Below are 1,163 nucleotides of genomic sequence, written 5' to 3'. Positions count from 1 at the left end.
GTGCAAACCCTAAACCGTAGACTCTGTGCGTAAACCCTAAACCCTAAACCCTGGACTCCGTGTGCAAACCGTAAACCCTAGACTGTGTGCGTAAACCCTAAACCCTAGACTCCGTGTGTAAACCCTCTCGACCCTAGACGACTCTGTGCGTACGCCTTAAATCCTAGACTCTGTGCGTAAACCCTAAACCCTAAACCCTAAACCCTAAACCCTAAACTGTGTGTGCGCAGGCCGCAGTGGAGAGCATGTTGTATTATATGAATGAATTTCTATCAAATAAATTTCAAGCTGACTTCGATGTCTTGAAGGAACACCTTGACGAACTTCTCAACGGAAACCCTTCCCTCGTAAACCCTAAACCCTAAACCCTAAACCCTAAACCCTAAATCCTAAACCCTCAATTGAGTGCTTCATCTGCACAGCAACAGCCACATGAAACCGTTCTCAACTCGCTAGTAAAGCTGTGTAAATGTTGAATGGGTTTAGGGTTTAGGGCTTTAGGGTTTAGGGTTTAGGGTTTACGGGGTAGTGCCTGTATGCCAAACCCTAAACCCTAAACCCTAAACGGTGCTTGATTCGTAACGGCCGTGTCCCAGCGTGGAGCAGCTGATGGCTAAGGGTTTAGGGTTTAGGGTTTAGGGTTTAGGGTTTAGGGTTTGTGAGCAGGTGATGAAGCTGTACGAGTTTATTTTGCTTATATCTGTCCAAGGAGACTCCCAAGAGATTGTCTCAAAATTTATGCAGCTCGGGGATGCCTCTCAAACCGTTATTCAGAAAGTTATTCAATTCTATGCAGATGATGTAAACCCTAAACCCTAAACCCTAAACCCTCACACAGTCCTTGTGAAGGCAAATATTTAGTTTTCTACTGCCTCTGTAAACCCTAAACCCTAAACCCTAAACCCTGTGGTATGCGTAGAGGTTTTTCGAGGGTGCGAAGTTCTGGATTTACCTAAGGGTTTAGGGTTTAGGGTTTAGGGTTTAGGGTTTGTGGTTTGTGGGTGTATTAGGATGATAGCAACACATTCTCAGAAGTTGCTGTCTTATCAAAGAATTGGGGTTCGAGTTTAAATACACCTAAAGAAGAAAGAGAAGATGAAGGAGGACCGCTAGCTCAGCGGCTGCAGGCTCAGCTAGCTGCAGCAAAGCAGCAGCTAGCTGCT

At 45.5% G+C, this 1,163-nt stretch overlaps 1 protein-coding gene across 1 annotated transcript; it reads left to right on the top strand.

Annotated features, from left to right (window-relative positions):
• Positions 1-245: 245 nt before the first annotated feature.
• Positions 246-1,163, top strand: EAH_00068200 (hypothetical protein, conserved; the record flags this gene model as incomplete). The annotated part of the gene is made up of 3 exons (XM_013392305.1): positions 246-347; positions 667-801; positions 1,011-1,163. Coding segments are annotated over 3 exons (390 nt in total), but the record flags the coding sequence as incomplete, so codon positions are not given.

This window comes from Eimeria acervulina, genomic scaffold (genome assembly GCF_000499425.1).
Source record: "Eimeria acervulina Houghton genomic scaffold, Eah_scaff3137, whole genome shotgun sequence".
NCBI lineage: Eukaryota > Apicomplexa > Conoidasida > Eucoccidiorida > Eimeriidae > Eimeria > Eimeria acervulina.
The sequence above is the reverse complement of the archived record's forward strand: the minus strand, read 5'-3'. Positions and strand labels throughout refer to the sequence as shown.